Source organism: Grus americana, chromosome 6 (assembly GCF_028858705.1).
Source record: "Grus americana isolate bGruAme1 chromosome 6, bGruAme1.mat, whole genome shotgun sequence".
NCBI classification, from domain to species: Eukaryota; Metazoa; Chordata; class Aves; order Gruiformes; family Gruidae; genus Grus; species Grus americana.
In genome coordinates, this window is record NC_072857.1 from 30,286,606 (window position 1) to 30,310,790 (window position 24,185).

Here is a 24,185-nt window from a genome sequence, read left to right on the forward strand (position 1 = left end):
TGCAGTAAAAGTGACAGTAATGCCTTCTGCTTTTATAAGCAGATCAAGATAATACTTTTCCTGCTTGTACCTTTGATGTTTTCTGTCTACAGAACAATCTAGAGGAAAATGGCTGCCATTTTGTTTTACTAATCCAGGAGATAAACTACTGTATATTTAACAGAATTTGGTAAGGCAGTCACTGTGCATACAGTGTCACCCTGTGGTTCACTATTGGCTGAGGTGCTCAGCTAATGGTATGCGTTTTTTAACTTGTACTCTGAACCATCTCTTGCATGACCAGGTTAAATATTTAACTCTAAGAGTAATCTTACAATACTGATAATCATGACAATATGTTCAAGCTTGTATCAAATATGATTTGAAGTTAGATCAACTAGGATGTAATGAAGATTCGGAATTGCTTCAGAGCTTTCGTATATAGATTCCTGATGCTTTGGGGTATAAATGCACCATACGGTGTTCCCTGGGGAATTTCCATACTTGTTTGGAAAGAAGAGTTCTGAGAATTCTTTGAAGTAATCTTGTACTGCCTTGTTTCCTATTAGCAGCAGATTGGAGAGCTTCCTCCATTTTAGAATTTTAAAATTTTAGAAGGCTTATTTTTTGTATGCGAGTAGCTCAGTGCAATATGGATACAGATTAATTAGCTTGCATTACTTAAAAATCCCTATTTTAAAATTAAAAAAAAAAAAGAAGGTAGTATATACTACTTTTTATAATGAATGATGATATAGGAGGAGATCTTATATTAGCAAATAACTACTTTGGCTCTATCTATAAAAGTAGCAACCAATTATAAATTGCCTAAGAGATGACCATACCAGTAACGTTAAGGTGTGGGGGGTTTTTATTTGGGTTTGAGTGTTTTTGTGGTTTAATTCACTGTGAGGAAACAGAGGAAAAAATGAAATCTTTGTGGAAGAAATGCTTCAAAAACCTTAAATTCTAACAGTGATAGAAACAGGGATCCCTTTTTTTGCAAAATCATGTCCTTGCTCAATGTAAATTCAGTAGAAACTTCAGAGTCTTTCAATTTTAATATTATTATATGTAATTTCTCTTGTTACTGATATACGTTCTTGAATATGATTATTTTCCAAGCTATATTTATGTAAAACAAGCTTTAAAAGTTTTTGGAAAAAAATTATAACTTTCCACCGTAGCGCACTTAAAAAGCTGGGGAACAGAAGATGTATAAAATAGCTGTTATTTTAGATGGTTTAATGAAGCAAGCTAATGACAATTCCATGAAGGAAGGAAAATGTCATATTGCAGTTGAGGTTCATCTTTCTGCACTTTGGATGCTGGTGGGTAACTGAATTTACAGCTGGGACTCATGCTTGCAACCTGTTGTGCACTTGAAATATGAATGGTTGCCCCCCTGATTTTAATTTCTGTTTTCTTATCAATTTAAAACACCTGATAGTATTCTGATACTCTTTTCCCTAGTTCAGCATTTATCTTTGTGAAACCTACTTGATGTGAATGCAGTACTCAAAGAAGCGGGTGGAATCTCCTTGAATAAAGGAAAAGATGGAAGTGCCAACAGTCTGCAGTCAAGATAATGGTACACCTAACTTTTGCATCATTTCTTCAAACAGAAAGAAAACTGACAAAAAGTTTTATTCCTTGGTCCCTGTCACTCTTCTTCCATTGAGTCATGAGAGAGATGAGCATGTCTAAAAGTATTACTACTTAATAATTGGAATGATTCTTGATGTTTAATGGTGGTATGCTGTTAATTTAGAGAGCATCAGAAGAGAACACCTGGCATTTGTTTCTGACTTATAAAGTCAAGGGTCTCTGCTGTTCAAGAATTACTAATAACTGCAAGAGGGTTTTTTTGCTTAAGGATGTGATTCTCTGTAGTTTGAAAGTTTGTGCTTCTGTATGGAATGGCTTGGTCTATTTGAGCCTAGTTTGATGTAGGGATAGCATCCTATGAGATAATTAGTACAAGTCATCTCAAAAAGATGCAACCAGTAACAAGGGAAAGATCTTAAAAAGCGTCTCCACCGAAGGTAATGTTCTATTAGGCACTAGGAAGTTCCTGTAGAAGAGAATCCTTTCAAGGTAACTGTACTTTGGGAGATATTTCCCTGTGGGGCTCACAATCAGGGTTCACTGAGTTTATAATTTTTGTAAGTGCTTAGAGGTCTGCTTTCCAGAAACAGATTATTCTTTTGATAATGAGGTACACTTCCAGGCTTTCCCAGTTTGGATACTCAATAATTCTGCCTGATGATTGAGGCAAAAGTCCCATCTGCAGGGAGGACTTAGCAGGCAAGTACCCGTATAAATTCACGCGTAAGGAAAATACCTCAGTGAAACTAAAGTTGAAGATAGATCTCACATCAGTGTTGGAAACATCAAAGTCTGAAGCTGGTACAATTAACTGTCAATGGCTATAAAAATTGTGCTCAAGAGACAACTAAGTGAAGAGCAGCCTCCATGTTTAGGCTAGCTGCAGTCACCGGATGATAGCAGCTGATGATACTATCTGTGGTAGTGAGTACTCAGCTATTCTGGGTCCACTGGATGAGCTTTAGTTTTAGGAAATTATTATTTTGACTTTGGCTAATGTAACTTTAGAAGGTCCTAGTGTCTTGGTTTTATTTCAACACTTTTCTTGTGTTACAATATTACTCATTGAAACATGCCAAGTTTAATGTTGTAAACAAATAAATACAAAGGAAAGTCTCCAGTTACAATTGTATTGCATGATTACTTTGGCACTAAAAAGCAGAGGGAGAGCTTATGCTTACCAAAATACACAAGAGTAGAACTTACTTTCTTTTGGCATTCAGTGGGAGTCAGGTATCCAACTTTTATGGTTTCTTTAAGAACCCTGATAGCTTAGTAACTCCTAGCATCTGGTATGGTATTGTATTAGTACTGTTATAAACACTGTGTTTCTTGGGAAGTGTCTCACATATCAGACTTGTCATTTCTGAGGTAAAATTAAATTCCATGCACTCACAAAACTCCAGTTTGCATCTAGGCCTGACTTTGTGTAACATCTTATCTGTTTGTCACCTCTTAGTTTCTGCCTCCTTGAGATTTTAGAAAGACACTGGATTTTTCAGTTTTCCGCTGTATTATAGAATACTGTTCCTAACAGATCAAGTGCTGCTTCTAATAGTAAGAATGGTTCTTCCCCTCTCATGGGATGTGTTGTGGGTGTCTGTGACAACAGTATGCAGGAATTTGCATTTTCATTAGTGATATTCTCCCAAAATGTCTGCACTTCTCAAGAGTGGAGAAAAACAGATGGTCCCAAGCCCGAACACTGGGTCATCCAAAAGAAAAGCCTGTAAAATGAACAAGGCAATTTTTTGTTTACCTCTCCTCCACAGGAGGTATGAGCTTGAACCCAGATTGATACGTGTGAGATTCCCTGTGTGTTTTTCTCACAGGTCAGTTGAAAATCGCTAGTATTGGTATAACCCTGCTGGTTAATAACAAAATAAAGCTCTTGTGAAACAGTTGACTGCAGGAAACAAGCAAAGCAGACAGGAAATGGGTGCATTTCTTGGAAGTATAAACTGAGGAAAGGTGCTTTTCAAAGGCCTGGGTCACTGTTGGGCTTTAGTTGGTCTTCTATTTGAAATGAAATGTTTTGCACTTTTCTGTTTCTTGGGCTCAGGTATATCTCATGTTCTGACTCTAGTGCTACAAGAACTGAGTTTGCTCTGTAAAAGAGATGTCAATGGTGTTGGCATGTTATATGACCTGCTCAGATCTCGCTGGCTGCAAGCACTTTTAAAGGTAAAGTAATATTCAGCTGTGAAGGCAGAGATTTCCTAGAGAACAGTCTCTAGGGGATAGCTACTTTATTTTGCCATATCAGGACAATAAATGCTTATCTACACTAAATGGTGATAGTCCTAATGGCAGTCCTAACATCAGCAGTCAAGGTGAATAAAACCACTTTTGCTTTAAAGAAAGAAAAAAAAAGTATTCTCTTTCACAATGTCCTAGACATTAAAGCTCTTCTAATTTACATGTCTGCATTAAAGCCAGGGAAATGGAGACATAGGCTGAACACAGCACTGCTCAGCTGTCTTTTCTATTCTTGTATCTCTGCATGGCTATGCATCCATTTTTTGGCATGGAAGCTTGTGAGATTATGGGGTTTTTTGTTTTGTCCACACTGATCTGATGCATAGGTGAAGATTTTATGTTATAGAACGGAGTTTTGGCTGGTGTTTCTCTTGCGCAGAATTGTATCTCTGAGACAAATTTTGTACAAATTCTGCTTTTCCTCTAACAAGGATTTTTAAAATCTTTAAATTTAAAAGAAAAACTTGCAGTGGATAAGAATGTCCTTAGGGTAATTTTAAATACAGCAAATTGTTTTAAGTTAAATTTACTTTGTTAATCAGGCCTGCAACTAGGGGAAGGAAGCAAGCTACGAGTCAGAGAATTGACACCAGGCTATTGTTCTGTGTAATCAGCTTTTCCTATTGGAAAATTCAAAACTACAGCGTAACTGGCTAGCTGGATGCTAATAAGGAAAGACAATGAATTACAGAATCAATTCCAGATGCATTAGACATTAAAGACTGAGATTGCAAGCTCTTTGGCTCTAGCTGGACTAAGAAATTCCTGGAAATGCAATATTGTCCTTTGTGTTGTGTATGTATCTATATAATCATGTGAACAAATCATATCATCATTGCATTGTCTTGTCTACCATGGTATGCAATAGATTTATGAATGCCTCCAACACTACCTCGGAAAAAGACCAGTCCCTGTCACCCTGCAGGCACGTGCGTTGACTCGTGAGGTAAGACTGTGTATACATTGTACATTGCTTTACTTACTCATACCAAATTAGGCAACTTAACTGCAGATAACAGTGTTCTGGTATTTGTTTCGTGTCTCAGGTCTGAGTACACTACATAAACTTGAAAGATTCTCTCCTCACACATTTGTCAAACTACTTGATAACTCTTACTGTGTTAAGAGAGAGGGGGATGAGAAGTGCATACAGCTGTGATCACTAGACTGCATGAGCCTTGGCCAGTGTAATGAACACATAAATTGTTGTAACTACTGACCATATATTTTTCTTCCCATAACTGTGTGGCTCAGTGTTATGGCTAAAATCAAGCAGTCTGACTTGAAGATTTTGAAAATCTTTTTGGATTTTTCTAATCATAATAGTTAATTAATTCTTAAATTTCTGAATTAGAGGGATAGTTAATGACTAAGGGGAGAAACTGACAGTAGTGATGAAATTGGTTGAGGCACAAGAGAAAAAACTAATTTAGTGCCTGAACTAAATTAAAGCTGGTTGAGTGTTGTGCAGCTGTGGTCATATTGTCCAATTCTAGAGCAAACCATATGGATATCTTCTGAGTCATATAACATGGGGGACTTAACATTCTTACTGTACCATATTTCTCTAAGTTAAATTTAGAGCTTTCTAAGTTAATTGTCCACCAGAACCAGACTCTGTGCTTTCTCTCTTACATTTATCAGGTGGTAGAGTTACTGCGTGAAGCCCCTCAGTCTGGAGAGATCAAAGAGCTAAGACGGCTACTGCGAGCTCCACACTTAAAGGCAAGTCCTGCTTAAGGAAAGAGAAAGTTTGCTGGTAGGGCTGTCTGCAGTGGGCAAGGAAACAGATGGCCAGCTGTTCACAAGAATTGGCAAAGAGGCCAGAAGAGACATAGTTTCCTAGTCATGAACTAACCTAGTTGTGAAATCAGATGTGGACTGTGTATTTGAAGTACCTGCAGTGGGCTGCATTTTATTTAAGGGCTATGCTTGAGAGATGTTTCTTTCAAAGTTAAATTCTAAGCAGCTGATGCAGACATATAAACCCAAATTTTCCTTGTAATAGCAAACCCTACATTCTTTACCCTGGAGTTCCAAGTAGAAATGTTTCATCTTTGCTAAGTTTTCCAGAAGAGAGAGGAACTGTTTTTAAAACTTCATTTCACAGTTTGAATTTCCAAGTGGAAAGAAGAAAATGTCAATGTGTGAAAGGGATCTACGTTCACACAGGAACTCACTGATTGTTTTCTCACCAGTCACTGTTTAAAGCTGTTCTGTTGTATGATCTTTGCTCATGGGTTGGTTTGCTTGGGTTTTTTTGTAACAGGCCTTGCTATCTGCTCATGATACTGTGGCTCAGAAAGATTTTGAACCAACCCTTCCACCACTGCCAGACAACATACCTGAAAATGAGGAAGCTATGAGGATTGTCTGCTTAGTGAAAAACAACCAGCCTCTGGTGAGGGAGCTTTCTGATGTCTGTCATATTATTTTAACTTAGTATTGATAATGCATATTGGTTTCTTTCCAGGAATGTCACAGAGATTGTGTGTGTTCTTGTCCAGTTTTCACAGAGTCACAAGAATTGTTGAGGTTGGAAAGTGCCTTAGGAGACCATCTGACCCTGCTCAGTGCAAGTACAGCTAGAACAGGTTGTCCAGTGCCTTGTCCACTTGGATTTTGGACATTTGGCAGATGTTTTTATCTCATACAATAAAAATGGATATAGGATTGAAAGCTATTCCTGTGGCCAAAATATGAAGGAAGGGAGGAGAGACTCTGACAGGTTCTGTAGGAATCATATGCACTTATAAGCAGGAAAACATTGTATAGCTTAACTAATCTGTTTTAGGAAAAGATAGCTGTAATATTTGATATAGAAAAGATTTCTTACAGTCAGTCAATGAGGTTATTTTAGTATGATGGAAGTTGAAGACATTGAAGGTCTTAGTACTAATAATATTATGTTACCGCTAGATCCGTGTGGTGTTAAAAAGGCTGTATCTTTCAATGCCTTTTTGTCATTGCGAAGATCAGACTTGGGACATGAAAGGAAAGTCACATGGGTTCTTCAGTGATCAGCACGTTTTTTCTTTGTTTTTATTTGCCAGGGTGCCACCATTAAACGCCATGAGATAACAGGTGACATAACAGTTGCTCGTGTGATCCATGGTGGGCTAGCAGACAGAAGCGGTATGTGTAACTTGAAACAAAGTAATGCAAAAACTTGAACTTGAAATAAGATATTTGAAGTAAGATAGCAGCTTACCTTCTGCAATTAGTCTTCCATTCTAGAGCAAGATGATGTGTACATTGGACAGCACTGTAAGTAGTGATATGTTGCAGTGACTTTGATTCTGGTTTCATTAATTTTCATATGAATGCGCTACGTTTGAGACTGAGTTGACGTACAAATCCAGTTTTCATTATGTATTCTTAGCACCAATACCTGAATAAATCTGTCATAAGATTGATCAGGAATATCCCAAACTGCAGTGTAGTATGAATACCAGCAGCTCATTCCCTAATGCAGAAATGGAAAACAGTAGTCTGTGATTCTGTAAGATAATGGCCTTTAAGGAATATGTACTAATACTTCTTGGCACTAGTCTACTAAACACTTTGGTAGCATTAGTTGCTAAGCAATCTTCCAAGGAGTTTCCTTGGAAATGTTATTACTTTGTCATCCTAGAATTGAATGTGTTCAATGTTCCTTGGGAGCTATAATGTAACTAAAATGTAAAACATCAGAAGTAAATTTGAACTGTAATCATTATAATAGAGTTCCTCTTAGTATTTTCTGGCCTTTGGACAGAGAATAAAACCCAAACTACAGCCAATAGCTGATTAAGTTCCTAGTCTGATTAATGTTTTAATTGAGTTGAAGGAAAATGTAAAAGTAAACAATATTGTGAAGACTTTGTAAAGAACAGAATGGAGTTCCAAGGCCCCCGCTGCACTGGGAATTTTTAAGGGTCTGATTCCAAGTCTCATGGCCTATTAATATAATGGGTTTAGCTAGAATAGGTTCAGAAATTACTTTGGGAAATGGAGCTATATTAAAATGTTTCTGCTTTTAAGGCTAATCATCAATAGATTGTAAACAGGTTGTATGGGGGAGGTGGAAGGAAATAAGAAAACTGAAGCATGCAAGCTTCTTGTGACCCACAGAAGTCTGCAGCCCTATCCAGGGGCAATACAGCCTAAATCCAAAATCTCTTCCTGCATACCTGGTGTATGGAAACTGTTAATGCTGACTTCCAAACCTGTGGTATGAGTGTGTCTGCCTTGCCTACCCAAGATAATCCATGCTGTGATAAAACTTCTGCTGCTGCTTTCATCCTTGTTTTCACCGTAGGGTTGCTATACGCTGGAGACAAACTGGTGGAAGTAAATGGAGTTCCTGTTGAGGGACTTGAGCCTGAGCAAGTTATTAATATTCTGGTATTGAATCTTTTTTCTACTTTGTATCTGAAGAGTAACTGTATGCTGTTCCTTTTTTTTTCCCCCACACACATGCGTGCGCGCTCTCTCTCAAGTCTGAATTTTTTAACAGAAAATTCAGATTGTTTCCTTACTGTGGATAAGTTCACAACTGCTCATGAAATGAGAATGTATGAAACCAGAATTAAATCTAACCCCTGCTCTGGACAGAAGTTAACTTAATTGTGGCTATTCCGCCTGTAATCGGTATCAGGTCTTTCTATGTATTATTTCCCTGGTTGTACTATTTCTAGGTGTAAGAAGTGCAAACACTATTGGAATGCTTCATTCATAAATATGTATATTTTTTTCCTCCTCCCTTTACATGACTTGTCTAATCAGACCCTGTTGCTAATTTAAATTAGATTTCAGTAGAAAAGTTTGGTATGAAATAATGTTTAAATTATATTTATTTATAATGAAACATAGATTTCATTGAATTAAAAATATTTAGTAAGACTTTGAAGTTTCATTCTTGAGTTTCCTTTTGAAAAAAATACAGTATTGTCATATTGATTGTATGCCTAGGTTCTATTTGTAATACAGATGTTACAGTAACCTCAAAGCCATGTTGTGTTAAGTTTGTGCTGCCAACGTGTGGTTATTTGTGTTGGATACCAGTCATATTTTAAATCCTTTTTTAATCATTTAGGCCCTATCTCAGGGGACAATTATGTTCAAATTAATTCCAGTTTCTGATCGGCCTGTCAGCAACCAAACAACAGTAAGACATTCTTTTTTCTGGATTGTTACTGCAAACAGTTACCCCAATAATGTCTAATGGTGTGATACAAAGAAATGGTTTTGCTTAGAAGTTTACTGCAGTCCTTAAAGCATTACTTGTCTTTATGGCTGCCTCTCAGCTGACACCAGTATGCTGTTGCTGAAGCAGTAAAGATAGCAAGCTGAAATATAGTTGTGTTAAAGGTAATGAAGCCATTTTCAGATTGACCTACAGGTTGAAGGTCAATTCTTCTCACAATGCATGAGACAGGGTTTTTTTTCTCCCTTAATGAACAAATAGGGTTTGGGGCTTGATCTTGTTTTTAAAACTTGACTTCATCATGAATTGGCTTAAGTAGCAACAATATCTGGCCCTGTGATTATAAAGCTCATGATGTATCTGTTCTGAACACAGCTTCCACTTACTCTCGTATATTTTCTTTACCAGCTCTATGTGCGAGCAATGGCAGATTACTGGCCTTTGCAAGATCCTGCCATACCATGTGCTGATGCAGGTTTGCCTTTTAAAAAGGGTGAAATACTCCAGATTGTGGACCAGAATGATGCTCTCTGGTGGCAGGCCAGGAAAGTTTCAGATCTCAGTGCCTGTGCTGGACTAATACCCTCAAATCACCTTCTTAAAAGGTAAAGAAGTCTTAATTTTTCTGACTTCCAGTTCAAAAATTAGCCAGTTATTCAGACTTTGCTATTTAAAATTTTCATAAGTTATACAGCAGTATGATTTGGAGTGACATCTGATGAACATCTTTCTGCTGTCCTCTGACTTCTTGCTCTCCTTCCTTTAAGAGAACCTATGTGAGAACAAGCTTTTGAAAGCACCTATATCATCTTAAACTGATGTCTAAGAAGTTTGCAGCAGTTGCCTAGTCTCTGTGCTAGCTGCTAAGACATCTAGTGGAGTGTAGCAGCTGAAACATGGGTGGAAATTAAGGGCCCTGACTGTTTTAGGACCATTGTCTAAGATTTAAAAAAAAAAAAAAGAGGGGGGGGTGAAGAGTGGGATACTAAGTGTATGGTGTAAAGGCATGGCTGTATCAAGAAACAGTATTTATTTAAAGATGTCCTGTGAGGCATGAGTGACCTCTTCAACTTTTCCTCGAAACTGAGTAGAACAGACTAAAAGAGAGGCAAAGAAAAAACAAACCAAAACCACCACAAACAAACATGCTCAGGGAAGAACAAGGATCCCTTGCCTGTTATTTTCTGCATAAATAGCCCATTATTTTTACACTACATGCTATTAGAACTGGAGTAGTTAAACTGCTGCAGCACACTTTTCAGTTTGATCCTCTACCCATGTGTCCCGTCTGTGTTACCCTCAGGAAAACATAAGGCCACACAATTGTAGATTATAAGCTTCTATTTGTACTATATTTACACCTAGCTGTGGTCTGTATAATGAAAGTTGAAATCAAACTAGGTTGTGATTATGGCTGCAAGTGAGAAGCTCTGTATAGTAACAGAGGCAGTAGTACTACTACCCATAGCAGTAGCACGCTTTCCTACTTCCAGGAGTCTGTACCACAGTATGGCTTATCTTCCTGCCTTTATATATAAACTTCAAAATACTCTAAATAATTCTGGGCTGCTGATTTGGAAATTGCCATTAAATAGTTCTGATAGTATGTTGGCTTTCTTTCAGGACTTAGCAGTGAGCTAAAACATTGGTAATGTTTCCATTCTTGGTGTCTTCAGTCAGCTCAGTACTGATTGATCTGATGTGTAAGCAGTGAATTTGACTGGAGCATAATGTGCTTGTGGACTGTTTTGTTTCTTCAACTGTGATAAATTTATTTCTATGTAGGAAGCAGCGAGAATTCTGGTGGTCTCAGCCTTTCCAGCCCCATCTCTGTCTCAAATCATCAATGTGTGAGTGAAAAGTTATTTTAATGGTAGAGTAGGAAAGAAAGGTCTTGTCTCTACTTCCAGGGATACTGAAATAGAAGCTTATACAATTCAGTTTAATTCAAAGACATTGTTTCTGGAGCCATACTGTAACCTCAGAAGCATGTTAACTATCCCCAGGAAAATAAATACTTAATGGTAATTGTACCTGGAGTACTGATGGTGGAGGTTATTGTCTCCAGTGTACTTGGGATCTGACTGTGAGAGAAGCTGTGAATTCAGCTCAAGTCTGTAAGGTCTAGGAGAATTGGGTGTGAATAAGTCTGAGGTGACAATTGTACTAGCCTGGCTTTCCAGGGACACAGATAGCAGTTCTGCACTGGAAGATGCCATGCGATATGTTTAGAAAGTTTCTTTGTCATCAAAACTATTAAGAACTTTTTTCCTTGAGGTGTAAGATAAGATATGCCGCCCATGAGTTTATTTATGGTCACAATCTAGAAACACTATCCTCTGCCAACTATAATTTTCTGTAAACATGCAATTATTCCCAAAGAATGTTCTTCCTGTTTTCTTTCTCCACTTTTTTCTATTATTCCTTATACTAGCATAAAATTAATTTTTCTCTTGTGATAACTCCCAGATCGAGTGTGTTTCATTGCCTAGAATTCTTCTCACACTGATTGCTTTGTTCAGTAGAGCTGGGGCTCTCTTTCACCATAATTTTATTGCATTTTAACTGCTTCAATGGATATGCTGTGGGCAGTAAGCACTGTGGAAGAAGGTAGGAGATTGTATCTGAAGAACATTGCATTCCTGTACCTGAAATCAATATAGCACATGGTTTTACAGGCTTTTAAAAAAGTTGTCAGAAACTAGGCAGTTTGGTAAATACATGCAAAAGAAACCAAAGTTCTTGGCATTTTGTGCGCTTAGCATAATTGAAATGAAGGCTTTTTTCACTTGAAATAGTAGAAGCTTACATTGTCTTAAAGTGGAAACTTAAGCTATTCATTATCTGGTAAGGAACTGACAGTTTGGATGGGTTGCTTTGAAGAAGGAAAGACTACTTTTTCCTTTCTCTTTTCCTCTTCCTGCTGACCTGAGCAGCTCTGAGAGTATTTCTTTAAAGGATACATATGGGCAGAATATGGCTGACAGATGACTTTGACGATTGCCCTGTAACTGGAAAATAGCTCAAGCTGGGTCTATCTGGAGGGGCATGCAAGAACAGAACGTACAAACAGTGCGGTATTGTGAGCCCATGAGTTTCATTTCAGGGACATGAATTGAAGTGGTCTTTTCCTTTTCTTCCTTGTAAAAATAGTAATAAAATCAACCAAAGAAAACACTTTTTTTGAGTGAATCACATTGGAAAGAAACACTTATAAAGCTACAGGAGAGACGGGAGTCAGTGGAAAATTCTATTGTCATGGTAATATTTAATAAATAGATATTTACAGGATAAACAGAGCGACAGCTATGTTAAACCTTTGATTATTTCAAAAGGAGAATTCAAGTTAGATGTGTTTGCCTCTCTGCCACAAGCCCTTCAGAGCACTAGTTTGAGCCTTTTGCTCACTAAAGACAGGGAACGTCAGTAAGTTGGAGTTAAGTGTTAAAATCCTTAAAGATGTCTAAAGCTGATCTGAGCTTCAAATATTTTCTTTCTGATGTCTGAGTTCAATTTTGTAAGATCTGTAAGGTTTTTTCCTCCCCAGTGTTTTTCTGATTCAGATGAATTTTTTTTCCTTGTGTTGATCTGTAGAGGATGACATGCAGATTGATGAAAAGTGTGTGGAAACAGGTAACTGAATTCACTTGAGATTATTCTGTTTGCTTCAAGGTAGTGGCTAGTTAAAGCCTGATTTTGTTTCCCAGATAAAACCATTTATTCTCCTAGTGAACTTAATGGTAGAAAATTCTGTTTTTCATACCCTGGAAACCTCATCCTATATTAGAGTATTAAAATGAGCTGTTTGTGGTCCTGGTGTACAGTGAAGTGTTGTGCTGAAAAGAGGGACCCAAAAATATTTGAATGAGATCCAACCTCTTTGATTCAGGTTTTGGACTGCAGCTGTAATGTTACCATAGTTTTTGCCTATTGTAGATTTAATGCCACAGGTGATTGTAGTCTTGGAGAACCCACAGAATTCATTGTAAGAAACTGATCTCAGGAGAATACTTTTTTACGCACTGAGCAAGAATAGGTTTTTACATGTAAATAGTACACGTGAACACTGTTAAAGCTTGACTTGCTCCCTAAAGCAGCACAGCTCATTCTTCCTTCTCCCAAGGTAATTCAGAAAGCCCTCATGGAGGGATGTGATCCTGTAAGACTGGGTGGAGAGAGACCAGATAGTTAATTCAAGCATGGCAAGCTGTATTCTACCACCTCAGTGTAGACAGAAGTGGGGAAAGCGTGTGTGAGACAGACTGATAGGAGCTGGAAAATTGATTTCTGATTCTGAAATTCTATAGGAGGAAAGGAATTAAAATCTGAATTTATTTTAATATCTTTGCTATCTGGATTACTAAACAAGATGAAGAAACATTTGAGTCCGGTAAGTTCCTCTGACCTAACCCCAAATTCCTTGCTATTGCTTGTCTCTGGACACCCTTCTTGCAGCAGAACAAGTGTCTTAAAAACAAGCAGGTGACAAAGACCGGAATGCCATTTTAGCTCCGGAAGTCATTCCGACTTGAAAAGCCATTATGTAAAGTCCTGTTGCCTTAAGTCTTCCTCTTGTTCTCTGATTACCTTACTAGTAAGGTCCTGTTATCCCACAAGTGTGAGTGTTTCTTCTTGTGCACCAGTACCAGATCTATTTATCAAATCTTAATCACTTATACTTGTGCAAGCTGTGACAGCAGGGGCTGCACTGATGTCAGCAGATAATTGGATTACTTTAGTGTAACAAAGGCCTGAATCCCCAGTGCCTATAGCAGTTGATGTGGTAAAGAGAGTTGTTCTGGAATCCTGATTGTGTGCACGGCTGGCATACAAGAAACAAAAATACTTTTTATAAAATGAATGATTTATGTAGAAAACACACAATCAGTAATTTTTTTAACCAAGCTGGTTTTGGGGTTGGGTTTTTTTAGGGAACAGCTACCTATTTACAGCATATTCAGAGTTCTGCAAAACTCAAGTCTTCTAAAATAATTTCCCCACTAAAATAAATCTACTACTGCTAAACTTCTTGTTTGAGATATTTGGTAACCTTGTGGAGAAAACGTCATTCCACCTTACACTTGCTCTTCTCCACAAGGTTCCTACTTGCCAGTTGGATCTTTTCCTCTTCTCACAGGTGGTTTGTTCTCTTCCACCTCTCAAGCAATGCCCAAAGCTTTTAAGACAGAGCCAGCAGGTGTACTGGGCAGTCTTTTATTTTCAGGCTAGGATGTTTCTGATAACTGCACTTGGGGATTACTCTTGCAAATCCTATTCACTGCTCAGTGCTGAGTCAGCTCTCTGCTGTATCCAGACAGTCACAGGACTAAAGGTGCAAAAATTTGCTGTCCTACGTTTTACGTTAACCAGTAGTTGAACATTTGTGCGATGTATTTTGCAAGTACAATACTGACATAGATGCTGTAGCTGAGTCTCTCTTTCCTTGGGAACTGAGAATTAATGCTCAAAAAGGCATATTTTAATTTAAAGCCTGCAGTACCTGCTTTCTAAATTTCCTAAATGCATTGGAAAATGCTAGTTGATTTTTTTTTAATCTTAGTATAGACTATCTTCGCAAAACTAATTGTTTTGTCTGTCTCTCCCTGAACATGCAGAGGAGCTTAAAGAAGGTAACACTAACTTTTTTCTCCCTGTTTCCTGTAAGCAGTAATCTATTAGAATTTATCTGTGTTTATTGCATTACCAGGAACTACCACTCTTACAATACCTGGTAGCTGAATTGCTTGTTCCCTGTAGGATTCCATACTGCACTCCATACCATAGAAGAGAAGGTAGATAAAGCAGAAATGCTCAAAGATTTGAATGATGGCTCAAAGACCTGAAGATAGGCATCTGTGAGCTGAACAGTACTCTGAACTAGTTTTTTTTACGATTATAAACAAGTTGTTAGTACATATAGAAATGTAGGAATAAAACTGTTTTAAAGGTACAAGTAGCGAAGACTGTATAGATGTGAAAGAAGAGTAACTGAGATGCATCTAATTTTGTTTTGATACTTGCATGCTTATAATTGTCAATCAAAGAATATAGTGCTATAAGATGATACATTTTGTGCTTTGCAAATGTAAATAATGTTCTTGCCTTGGAAAAATTACTACCTTTAAAGATATGCCTATGTCTTCTGTATCTTATTCTTGTTCTAACAAGGCCTAAATAAAGGAATACACAGCTTGGATAACTACATGCATGACTAGGGGAAAATCAGGAGTCCTTTTGAAGAGAAATCTAAATGCTGCTGACACCACTTTTTTTTCTTAGTTATTTGTTTTCAAATCACCCTTATAAAATAGTTTCTAAGCTGCTACAGCATTGATCTACAGGGAAATTGATATTTTTGAGCCTTACAGGAGAGATTTCATTTAAAAAAAATACACGTAGAGATTTAGAAGGCTCACCTGAATGGATAAGCCTTCACAAGGAACAGCATGAGAATGCGACAAAAAGAATTGGGAGGCAACAGATTCATCTGGGACGTTGCAGCACAGACATCACTGATCCAAAGATGATTAAAAAGATGTAATAAAATCAGATCTTCATTCTGCCTGAAAGATCTAAGCAGATGCATGTTGCATTTTCCAAGCATGCTATTGGGCAGAAACTGAGTTATAAATTTTTAAGTCTGATTTTGAGCTACTGACCAGTTGGTTATTGTAATATTATAACTAAAGAATTCTTGTAAGCTAGGTTTCACCTGAAAAGCTTAAATTACGTGGAGGTTTTTTCACTATATGTGTTTCAAAACATTGTCTGGCATCTAGTTATCTTAGGAATGAAACAAATAAAATTTTGAGTTTCAAATCTAATTTAGAAAATACCAGGACTAAGTTTAATTTTCTCTGAGGAAATATTGGTCCTTTGAGTTAGTCATGTGAAATATTTGAATATTTCATATTATGGAGTATTGTGCTTTTTTTAGATTAGCTTAAGCATGGTACTTCCATATGTTTACTGCAACGCTGTTTTTCATTTGGGATGAGCAATAATTGTTAGCCATCTAGCTCTTAAGCTTTCACTGTTCTTTTTTTATTTCATGAGTATTTGTTCTTCATATTCTAGAAGAGGAAGAATTTGGTGAATTTGGTCAACGAGTCTTTATTGGTACGCAATGATTAAAGATAAGTAAGATGTTTGAGGCTTGATCTAGATTAAATGCTTGTCTGAAGTTAAATAAAATGCTTTGTTCTTTATTTCACCTAAAGACTTACTGAACTGAATTCTACTTGCTCTGTTTTCCGAACTTCAAGAAGTTGCTTTCCTCCTACTAATACTTGTTCTCTCCAATTAAATCTCTCTTCCTGTTAGGTTTCTACTGAGACCTGTCCACTGCTATTTTAACTTGACTGGCTGTTTAGATTTCCCTTACTTCGTGATTAATTTTGCTAGAGCGTAATGTTGTTCTGTTGTCTGACATCCATTGAGAATAATCATGAGGACTTTCATTAGAAAAGTAGACCTGAAAGTGAGTTTTTCAGAGTTGGATGGTAAGGGGGAGCAACAAACCTATTCCTGTTACTAAACCACAGTGACCTTTAAAATATTTGGATTCATGCTGGAGGAAATGTTCTAGATTTGCTTTAGGAGAGTGAACCAGCTACACTATCAAAAAAAAGTTGACCTGTTCTCTAGTGATGCTTTATGTGGCCAGAAACTTATCCTTTGGCCTGTTTTGGGGGTCTTTAATTCTAGGATAATTTTCAGGTGACTTTCAGTGAGATTTGACCTCTTCTTTAGCTGTCTTTTAATGCTCAGAGGTTCTACCAAACTGACGTACCAAGTGCAGCAATGAAATTCACTAACTTTCACCCTGCAAAAAGCCAATATCTTGTGTGGCTTAGAAAGAGACACTCTAGACTAAAGCACTAGTTGCATGCATCTCGGGTGTATTTTCCAGTTCTGATGTCTTTGTCCCTTACAGCTGGTTTCCGTAGAAGCATGCGCCTGTGTCGCCGGAAATCCCGGACTAACCAGCAGTCATGTTATGCTCGATGCCCCAGCAGCTGTTACAGCACTCTTGCAGCTCCATATGAAGAGGTGGTTAGGTACCAGCGGCACCCAGCAGACCGGAGCAGACTCATTATACTAGTGGGTAAGAGGTTAATTTCTCATGCAAATTTCACAAGCTAGAACAGAGGGGAGAAAACAGTCAGTCATGGGTTGATCCACTGAGATTTCCTGCTGATGATTGTGGCAGTTGCAGACTGTGCAAGTAGCTCTCAAAGCAGCGTTTCAAGAGTGATTGTCTGTAATTTGACCCCATTGCTGGTTTTAAAGTTTAATGTAGGTATCATCTTCTTTGCTTGAGATAGCGAATGTTTAAAAAAAAAAAAGTTCTCGGAAGAAGCCATACAGTTATGAATGCTGATTGATAATGGATTTTATCAGGGAAATGGTTCTGTTTTATATTCAATTGGGGCTGGTACAGAAAGTGATGAGAAAACATTTTTAACTTACTAGAAAACATCTTTACATGGAGGCATTTCTACAGTCAGTGTTAAATGCATGGATATGGCAATGGTAAGAAGAATGTTTTAAACTCCAGACTAGACAAATCTCAGTCATGGGCAGTAGGGAAAGCTAAAAAGATGCCTTTAGTAACGCTTGCTATAGAAAATACTGTATGAAGTGAGCTGCAGGCTATCACGTAGTCTTTAATGATAATGACTGAAGGAAGCTGTTGTTCTGCAGTATTCCGTGATCCTCATAAAGCAAACTGAGTAAAGGCAAATCCATTGTCCTTTCTAAGTCTGGAAATATTTGATTTTTTTTTTTAAATTTTAAAATGGTATTGCTGAGTTGCCTCCTGGGTATGACTATATTGCTGGGAGATGATTTGTACCCTGAATCAATCAAGATGCTTCGGTCACTTCTGGTACATTTTTGGGGAACTTATTTACATTTCATTTATGTGTGTGCAATGTGTTAGAAAATGGGGGGCGTGCATGTGAAAAGTGCCTCTGTTGGTAATATCAGCTACTTTTCCAACTTTTCAGGTCCTGCAGGAGTTGGTGTGAATGAGCTAAGGCGAAGGCTTATCGCAAGTAACCCACGAGAGTTTCAAAGTGCCGTACCTCGTATGTAATGTTCTTCCTCTTTCCCTCACTACCCCCTTCAAATGTGATTAGGAAATGTCAGGTACCTCCCTCTTGCCTTTGTGTATTCATATACACTCTTTGCTGCATGGCTGTTTTTTCAGCTGTACTGCAAGACAGAGTAATTTGCTTTTATAAAGGTTCATTTAAAACACTATCCTGGAAGGTTCTCCTGAAAACTTTGAAGCTTTATGTAGCAGTAGATTGTCTGCATGATTTTCATCTTGATGTTTGCTTTTCCTAGATTTAGATTTAAAAATAAGAATGTTTCTTAGCAATATTGTAAGTTCAGTGTTTAAATGATCAGAAATGAGAATGAAGACAACAGAAGTTGGTGCTTAATAGGCTTTGCAGCTTTTCTTATTAGCCTTCTAGTCTCAGATGGGACTTGCACAGCTTAATTTCTGACGTAATAATTGAAATAGTTTCTACTTGTGCTTACTTGGTTCTTGTGATTTGGATAACCAAACGCAAAATGTATGAATCTGAAGCTGGTTGAAAAAATTCAGAATTGTTTTGTGCTTAAGACCCCAGATATGGGCAACGTGCAAGTGTGGGAAGACTTGTGGGATGTTTCAGAATGAACTTAAATAAATTTTATCTCAGATGAGTAAAAACAGTTGTGCAACCAGTTCCAAAGCAGTTCCTGATTGGTTTGAGTCACAGATTTTAGATTAAACCACTCTGCATTCCAAGAAATACAGGTGTGCTTTGCTAATTTTCAAGGACTTGCCACTGGGCAACCAGTAGAGTAGACAAGGCTTTTGCTCTGGATTAACAAATGGAAACAACTCATTTTATTACTTAGGAAAATACTGATTTACAGCCCTTAATGAAAGTTGTCTCATTTTCATTTATAAAATTACAAGAATTTACTTGCAGCTGATTTTTTGTGTGTGTGTGTGTATCTCCTTTCAGACACCACTCGTGTTCAGAAGAGTTATGAAATGAATGGCCGTGAATATCACTACGTATCAAAGGAAACTTTTGAAAACATGGTGTATAGCCACAGGTAACTAGGAGAGACAAGTTACATTACTCTTCCACTCATACTTACTATGCATATTTGGTGTACATTTTGGTCAATCCTTCTAAAGGAAAGTGGGACCTCCAGGCCTCAGCTCATTTGATGTACTTGTAAGTTATGAGTTTAACCCTTATGGAAACTGAAGTGCTTTCTAAAATTGAGCAGTGAGTCAGACCTGTTCCTGATCTACACCTCCATTGCAAAACCTTTGTAGCGATGACATCTCCAGCACCTGAATCGTAAGGGCCAAACTTTCAAAAGTCTCTGCTCCTTTCTATGCAGCAATAATCCCTCTGCTAAGACAGACCAGCCCAGCACAGTCCTTGAGCTTTGGCAAGTTCTCTGAGATCTTCCGATTTATGAAGTTATTAGTACTATATAAATGACAAGCATTTTATCATTAGAATCACAACCTCTAAACATATAATTTGGTACAACATGATAAGTTAAAAAATGCATGCTTTGGAGATGTTGAACTGTAATGGTTCTGATTTTGTGCCCAGCGTAGTGGGAAATAGCAAAGGTGGAGGCTGGTCATCAGAGTTCACTATGTTTTATGATCATTCAATCTTGATCACTGGATTACCGTTCCTGAAATGGAACCTTTTGAGACTCAAGTGCCCTTTCATTTTCCTTCTTCCTCACCGCTGTTGCAGAATGCTGGAATACGGGGAATACAAAGGGTACCTGTACGGTACCAGTATTGATGCAGTGCGAACAGTCCTCGATGAAGGGAAGATCTGCGTAATAGATTTAGAACCACAGGTGAGTTTTGAAGGGGCAGGGACTCTACAGTTCATATCTCCTGGGAGGAAAAATAATTGTCTGTACATTCCTGAACTACTGGAACAGTGTTACTTGCTTTCTCTTGTTTTTCACTTTAGGTCATGGTGCTTATTAATAATAGATTATTCTTTGCATTGGGTCTTGGCGGGGTGGGAATACTACAGTGACAAGTATGTACAGATCAGTATAGTTCATTTGTTTCCAAGTCAGCAGCTGCATTATCAGGTGGAATGGTACAGAAACGAGTTTTCACAGTTGGTTAAAGCAAGGATTATTCTTTCATGTGGAGACTGTTGCATGGGATTTCTTCCTCCTCCAAGTTCTGTTAGTTCAAAGTTTTGTCCTTCTGTTAGCAATCTCTGAACACCCTTTGGTAAAAGCAGCAACTATTAAAGTAATCAAGCAAAAGCAGGGAATTATACCATGCATTTATTTCTCTTCACAAGTGACTTAACAGCTGGGAGTAAGCTGCTGGGACACATGACCAAACAGCTCTACAAAAACCTCCAGCCGGTGCTTGCTGTGTAGACTACCACTCACCTAGGGACCGCAGTTTGCAAGTGTTGACTATATGAGAAAGGGCAGCTTGTACAGCTTCCATGTATGCCCTAGCAGACACTGGCAAGAGGTGTTTCAAATAGTAGGGTGATTACCACATGTTTCTATGCTGAGCATTGCAAAAAAACCTTCAAATGCAATCTTCACATTCTTCTGTATTTTTTTCTTAATTACTTCTATTACCTCTAACACTTTCAGAACTACTTAACATGCTAATCTTTTCATTTAGACACTATTCACCTTTTTTTCCTTCTATCTTTGCATTGAATTTGCTGATGAAGATAAGGCTAATAAAAGTCCTTAGTTTGTAAATATCTAAAAGACTTAAAGCTGTGTCCAGCAAAATCCTACTAAACTTCTTGGCATTACTTGCATCTTTAGTACTTAGGAGCTGTTTAGACTCCTGGGTTTCAGCATCTCTTCTCTAACTCAATGTAAAGAGAGACACCATAACTCGGTAACTTTTAGAGACTTCCCTCTAATTATGCAGAGCCAGCATAGTCATGGCCTTAGGTTAGTGTGGTTTGTACTGTTTGAAATAAAAGTTGTTACATGACCTGTGAGGTACTACTCAAAAGTCAAACTGCTAGAAGGGGCAGATTAGGCCACACTTTAGTCTTCATTTCGCATCTAAAAATGGCCTTGGGTTTATTCTGCTACACTTCTCCTACACAAGAGGGAGAAGAGGGGGGAAAAAATGTAATCTTACTGTTTGAACACATGTGCCACCATCAGGTTTTTTTTAGGGTGTGAGTTTAAAGGACAAATTTTGGGAAGGGTATACAGTAATGGCACATAGCTACTCTTCAGTAACTGCTGTGAGGTAGGAGAATTACTGCTGATTTTCAATCTGGTGGCTTGGCCAACTTTACATGTTGGGCTTTTTTTTTTTTTCCCCCTAGCTTTCTCCACTGCTTTGCAGTAGTTTAAAAATGCTTATTAACATCAGGGAATGTTACACAGCACAACGATTTCTGAAAGTAGGATACTTTCTTCCAGTATGGAGCAATAAAGGTGTACTTTTTCCAAAGGTAGCTCCCCAGCGGTGAAAAAAAAACAGATTTCAGATTCATCTTTAATGTTGTTGAATGTAGGGATCTGTTAATTACAATGTCCAGTCACTCACCAGAGTTGAAAGCATCTCCTAATAAGGTTATGAAGCAGAATTAAGTGATTGGTATGCTACAGTTGCTTAACAATGTCTTGTCCAGGGATTATTAGTGAGGTCATTTTAAAGTAAGTATTCCTGAAAAAGATTACTGCTAGGTCTGGAGATAACAGCACATGGTAAATAATTGGCTTTTTATGGGAATAAAATTGGGATGAATATACTTGAAATACTCAATCTCAAAATCTTCTTTTTACTTCTAATTTGCAGGGCATACAAGTAGCCCGGACTCATGAATTAAAGCCCTACATTATATTCATCAAGCCATCCAGCATAAGCTGCATGAGGCAGACTCGTAAAAATGCCAGGATCATTACAGATTATTATGTGAACATGAAATTCAAGGTAAGATTTGGGAATACAAGAGAATCAGCTTATTATTCTGGGATTCTGTTTTTAGAACATAATGCATTCTACTATGTTATTCTGTTAACTCTTTAAAAAAAGATTATTGTGTCTTTAGGATCAAATCTAAGTTATTTTTATCTTTCTTTGATTGATTTGTTGGGATTTTTCCCCCCTCAAGATTTACTTTGAAGTGGAAGGGGGATTGAGGGGGGGGATTGACCTAGGGGATTGAGGCATTTTGCTTCAAAATATCTTTAAAGGAGAGGCTATTTTGTATATTTTTGGTTTAATTAACTGCATTGTGACAAGATTTGAGTCAACACATGTTTACTGTTTACACTGAAATATCTGGAATGTGCTTCATTCAGTAATTTAATAAAATATTTTTTCATATAGTTATAAGAATGTATTGTTATTTCACATATGCTTAATGACAGTATCAATATCAATTCTATACTAAGTTCTCTAGGTAAAACACAAATCCTGCTTGTAGGAAATGCATATCTTGTATTTACAATGTCTAGTGCATTATCACAATTGTTTCCATGCACATCATAATCAAGTTTAGTATCTTAAAATTTTGGACACCTCAGTCCATAACTGTATATGGAAATGAATCATGATTGCTATGGCAGAAAGAAACATGAACACTGGGGAAATAAACTAAAATGTGGAATGAGAACACAAGTGTTAGTGGATTTCCCTTCCAGTCCCTAGCATCCTCTGCCAGCACTCATCAGTAGAATAACCTCTGTGGAGCATAATGAGACCCAATGTATTTCCTTGGGAAGGATGTGGCAGTCAGCTCTGTTTGAGAGACTTGGAACTTGACTGTAGCAGGTGTACTTTAATGTAGCAAACTGTAAATGAAATAAAGTACACCGGCACTATCTATTCACCTCTTGTTTACATGGCCCAAGGTGTTCTGCAGATGCCATGCAGGTATGTTTCTCTACACAACACTAAAGCTTTATAGACTTACTCTGTGTCTTGTAGGAAGAAGATTTACAGGAGATGGAAGATTCGGCTAAGAAAATGGAAGCTCAGTTTGGTCAGTTCTTTGATCAAGTGATTGTGAATGACAACTTACAAGAGGCATCTATGCAGCTGCTGTCTGCAGTCCATCGTGCACAAGACGAGCCCCAGTGGGTCCCTGCAATATGGATATGCTCAGACACTCAGCCCTAATTCTGAGCAGCAGGCAGCTTCAGAAAGATTACAGCTTATGTTTTACTTCAAGAATAATCCTAATGTCAGGACTGCAAGAATCTATCTTTGTATATGAGAGATTTGGAAGAGGATTAGGAAAGAAGCTGCTATAGGAGATATAATCATACTATGTTCTGTGTAGCTCTTCAGCTTTTTATGTTACAGTTGCAGCCACTTTTGTACAAAAAAGGAAATATTGTGAGTGCTCAATTACAAGAATAAAAAAATATCTATTTTGTTGCATGTTTCTGCATGATTTACTTGTACGTAGCTACGGGAAAGTCCTTTCCTTTATTATGGTCATTTGGGTACTGTGATACCTCTACATTCTGGAAGCCTCAATGACAAATGACACTCAGTCAATGTTCAGTCCAGAGCATGGTGTCTTTGAGCAAAGAGTGTTGTTTATGAAGGTATTGGTTCACTGCTTATCCTTTTTACCTTTTAAGACAGGCACAGAGTGGTGCTGTCACAATAAAAATTATTCTAGAAACCACAGTTATCTTTACAGTACATGTAGTACATATTTTCTTTTGTTCCATCAACTCGTGTGAGTAAAAGCTGACAGAACAACTGCCAGAACATGGACTTACCAAAGGGGAAATAAAGTCAGAAGTCCCTTTTCCTATTGGGTTGCTCTATGGTAGCATGCTCTCCTCATCAAATGGTGCAGTGTTTGTGGCAAACAAGTTACTCTCTTCACCTCACATTGCAGCTGTCTTGCCCCCTGAGGAACACAGATTATTATTCTGTTGGCTGAAAATCAACAAAAGCAATTTAAATAGTCTAGAAAAAGATTATTTGAAACCAAATATTGCAGCTACCTCCATACCTGCCTGTTCTGGAGTCAGGCCTAGTATTCCTTGTTTAGAGGTAAAGCTGGAGAGACCAGAGTCCCAACATGTCACTGACATGGGCTAAGTACACTGGTGCCAGCTCTGTGTT

The 24,185-nt window shown here is 37.7% G+C and overlaps 1 protein-coding gene across 1 annotated transcript; it reads left to right on the top strand.

Annotated features, from left to right (window-relative positions):
* Positions 1-1,515: 1,515 nt before the first annotated feature.
* On the top strand, positions 1,516-23,477 carry MPP4 (MAGUK p55 scaffold protein 4). Its single transcript, XM_054830647.1, has 21 exons — positions 1,516-1,570; positions 3,650-3,771; positions 4,715-4,792; positions 5,491-5,571; positions 6,116-6,247; positions 6,900-6,981; positions 8,147-8,232; positions 8,924-8,995; positions 9,443-9,639; positions 10,820-10,884; positions 11,627-11,644; positions 12,629-12,667; positions 13,404-13,424; positions 14,650-14,664; positions 16,112-16,153; positions 16,971-17,141; positions 18,046-18,126; positions 19,063-19,156; positions 19,828-19,936; positions 21,894-22,028; positions 23,028-23,477. Exons 1-21 carry the CDS (start codon positions 1,537-1,539, stop codon positions 23,217-23,219), a joined length of 1,866 nt encoding a protein of 621 aa, XP_054686622.1. The 5' UTR covers positions 1,516-1,536; the 3' UTR covers positions 23,220-23,477.
* Positions 23,478-24,185: the final 708 nt, after the last annotated feature.

What these genes read in the sequence shown, in the direction of transcription:
- MPP4 (XM_054830647.1), top strand. Translation starts at nt 1,537, where the DNA reads ATGGAAGTGCCAACAGTCTGCAGTCAAGATAATG. An exon ending in GGCTGCAAGCACTTTTAAAG is followed by an intron (nt 3,772 to 4,714) that starts GTAAAGTAATAT and finishes GGTATGCAATAG; the next exon opens with ATTTATGAATGCCTCCAACA. An exon ending in CTGTCAGCAACCAAACAACA is followed by an intron (nt 8,996 to 9,442) that starts GTAAGACATTCT and finishes TTTCTTTACCAG; the next exon opens with CTCTATGTGCGAGCAATGGC.